General features: G+C 41.9%; 1 protein-coding gene across 1 annotated transcript in view; it reads right to left on the minus strand.

Annotated features, from left to right (window-relative positions):
• The window catches only part of sec63 (SEC63 homolog, protein translocation regulator), a 28,410-nt gene extending 26,026 nt beyond the window's left edge, over positions 1–2,384 (minus strand). The window contains 1 exon segment of the mRNA XM_070437301.1: positions 2,089–2,384. Within this exon segment, the coding sequence (XP_070293402.1) occupies positions 2,089–2,212 (124 nt within the window). The 5' untranslated portion in view covers positions 2,213–2,384.
• Between the last annotated feature and the right edge of the window lie 1,238 nt (positions 2,385–3,622).

A 3,622-nucleotide genomic window follows, 5' to 3' on the forward strand; every position in this document is an offset into this window, starting at 1 on the left:
TCTTAGTGACGGACTGTTCCGTCCCCACGGCCTCCACAATGGATCAGTCCACTCAGGAACAGTAGCACATGTCTTAGTGACGGACTGTTCCATCCCCACGGCCTCCACAATGGATCAGTCCACTCAGGAGACCAGGCTTTGTGTCTTGTACACCATCTTTTCTTTTTTTTTTTACTAAAGAAATCTCGATCGACCAACAGCCTATCGACCAGTCAACTAAATGGGGTCAGCCCTACACGCTTCTATATAAAATCCAGCAATATGGTTTATTTTGGAAGCTTACCTACTGTACTATATTGGCCACCTAGCAGGGACATAGCCAGAAATTCGTTAGTGGGAGGGCCAACCTTTGTAATAATAGTATTAATAATAATTAATTAATTGTTTTGCTCAATCTGATTGGGTGGGCCTGGCAGGACCTGGCTCCCCAGTTGGTGGGCCTGTGTCCACCCAGGCCTATGCCCCTGCTGCCTAGGCTAGTCTGCTAGTAGTAGACTTTTCAACAACAGGTGGATGTCTTCTTTGCACAAACATACAGGTCATCTAGCTAGATGTACTTGGAGTCTCAGTCTGTATGTTGCACTGGTATTTTCAATTCTGACATTAGGTGTAGCCATCGATTCATATAATCTGATACGATTTCCACGTTGTCAAATGGATACAGGGGGGCTAAACTGTTTCCTGGGTGGCAGACTAAATTCCACGGAGAAGGAGGTTCATAATGAACGTCACCAATCGCGTGGAGCTGAGACCAGGCTTTGTGGTATCTAGCTCCAACTACATCGCCCAAGGTCAATACTTCATTTTCTTTAAATTATGAAACGACCACCTTGTACCCATGTTTGTCCCCTGTAGTTTAATGCAATTCTTTGTTTTCTAAAACCCATACTTTTTAAAAAAATAAATGTTATTCAAATACCACCACCGACTGTTTGCTCATTGCCGTTGCTCTAAGATGGCAACTCGGCGCAAATGTGCATATGCCAATTGAATCTCAACAAGYAAACATTTGGGGGTACTATTTGATTACCGGTTATTGAAAAAAGTATTCATTTCAGCAGACAAAGAAAGGCAAGCAACTACAGAGGACAAACATAGGTACAAGGTGGACGTTTCATATTTTATTTTAAGTATTGACCTTGCTCGAATCGATGTAGTAGGAGCAAGATTCCACAAAGCCCGGTCTCGGATCCACACCGTTGATGAAATARATCAGAAACTTCATTCACCGTGAAGTTAAGTTTAGTCCGCTAACGTTACTTCACGGGTAACGTTAGCATAACAGACAGCTGTGACGAAATAGCTGCAATAGTAGGGTAAACGTGTTTATTTACCCCCCCCTGTATGAATTCAACCTCACAGCCATATCAAAAACCTCCTTCCAATGCTTTACTTAGTTATCAACCAAGTGACTAAATAAATACAAGTTAGGTAGCTAGCTAGCACCACCCACGAACGTTGGCTAACGTCAACAGCAGCATACGTAACAAACGTCGCAAAGAGTATTTTGCAAGACCACGTAAAATTCAGAGTAACCCGTTAACTAGCTAGCTAAAGTTAGCTAGCTAGACGGGACCATTTGTTATATAGCTAACTGACGCAGCTAGCTGGCTAAGTCACCAGCCAAACTTTAAGCTGAACGAGAAATACTAGCTAGTTAMGTGTTATTGGCACTGATGTTATCAGACTGATACAGTATCAAATAAAAAATAAAAAGTTAGCTAGCTCGTAGCTAGCTTCTCAGTTATGTAAACACGAACGCAGCGAGATTGGGCATGACGCTTCATAGCACCCCTAGCAATGCAGAGTTGGTAACGTCAGTTAACTACTTGTTGTTCTGTGTATTTCAGCCAGCCAGCTAGTTAACGTTAGGTAACTACTACATGCGAATGTAGCTAGCTAGCAACAGAGTTGGCTGGCAAGAAAAACTCTGTAGCTAGTGGTGGTCCGTCTCAGAACTGGCTAATCGAATTTGTTAGTTAGCAGGCTAGCTAACTTCACCCATCACACACAGCATACTTAGCCAACTAACCAACTTTAGCATGCTAGCTAGGCGATGCTATCTTGTCGTATACATCGGGGCCTTACCCGCATTCTGATCTCGGGGCCAGAGGTAATATGTGGCTGGGATGACGATGAGTCCAACGAAGGACGTTAGGAAGTAGAAAAATGTGTTGCCGCTGTCATCGTACTGAAACTGTTGCCCGGCCATTTCGTCGCGGGGCGTCTAGGGTCCCCCTTCTTCTCCACCGCTATGCCTTCCCAATCAAGCCCAGTATGTATGACTTGACACACACCACTGATCAGGCACCAGCTAACATAGGGCCAAAACAGCGCGATGCTGCGAGAGATCGGGTACGTGGTTTACGCCTGCGCAGTGGGTTAGTTTCTGCTTCCGTTCTTCTTCTTCTTCGTCTGTGTAACTTCCGGAAACTTGTCCCTATTGTTATGTTTCCACCTAGTGGTTAGTATTGGATATTACTTCCAGCCTTGGAACTGTACTTGGCTACTAAGCTAGATGGGATACAGCTTTTGTCAAAAGTTTAAGTCAAAAGTAGATTTTTTTTGTAAATTAACCCTTTTCCTAACCTAATTATCCTAAACTGCTACYTTAATTATCCTAACCTGTTGCGTAACTTCTAAACCTAATACGAAAAGTCCCTTTTGACAAAAGCTGTATACCTTCTAGAAAAAAAAACGTGTTTCTCTTATGTCTGCTACGTTAGGTTCGCGCTGTACTGAAACGCACTTTATAATAGGCAATACTGTCTATAATAAACCCATCAAATCTAATGACTTAGAACAAATGTAAAGTCAGGAACAATATATATATATATGTTTATTTTCAGACGTTTTAAATGGTTCTCATACGTTYTCTTCTAATTCAAATGATCAGGATCACGTTCATCAGTGACCAATTTAATATTCAGCCATTCAAGAATTAGAAACGTCATTGTATTACAATACGAAATTAGATGCTCTTTACAATTTTAGTTTGATGATCTTTCAAGTTGAGTCGAGTTTAATTTGAGTTTACTACTTCTAAAAGCATTGGATTGGTGGAGGCATAGGGTAGACCTGTGGTTCTCAACCCAGGGTACTAGTGGGGTATTAGGGGGTAACTTGGCCTATCCACAGGGGGTACAAAATGTAGTTATAATATATGCATGAACTGCTTCGGATGGGAAGCATGCGGACGTCTGAAGATATTTAAGGCTTACTGGCCTTTTTATTTTCATTTAACCTTTATTTAACTAGGCAAGTCCGTTAAGAACAAATMATTATTTACAATGATGGCCTACCYGAAGGCCCTTGGCGGGGGCTGGGATTAAAAGTAAATACAATATAAATATAGGACAAAACACACATCACGACAAGAGAGACAACACAACACTATATAAAGAGAGACCAAAGACGACATAGCAAGGCAGCAACACATGACAACACAGCATGGTAGCAACACAACATGACAACGACATGGCAGCAGCACAAAACATGATACAAACATTATTGGGAACAGACAACAGCACAAAGGGCAAGAAGGTAGAGACAACAATACAGCCACAACTGTCAGTAAGAGTGTCCATGATTGAGTCTTTGAATGAAGAGATTGAGATAAAAC

This window comes from Salvelinus sp. IW2-2015, linkage group LG35 (assembly GCF_002910315.2).
Source record: "Salvelinus sp. IW2-2015 linkage group LG35, ASM291031v2, whole genome shotgun sequence".
In the NCBI taxonomy this organism is placed as follows: domain Eukaryota; kingdom Metazoa; phylum Chordata; class Actinopteri; order Salmoniformes; family Salmonidae; genus Salvelinus; species Salvelinus sp. IW2-2015.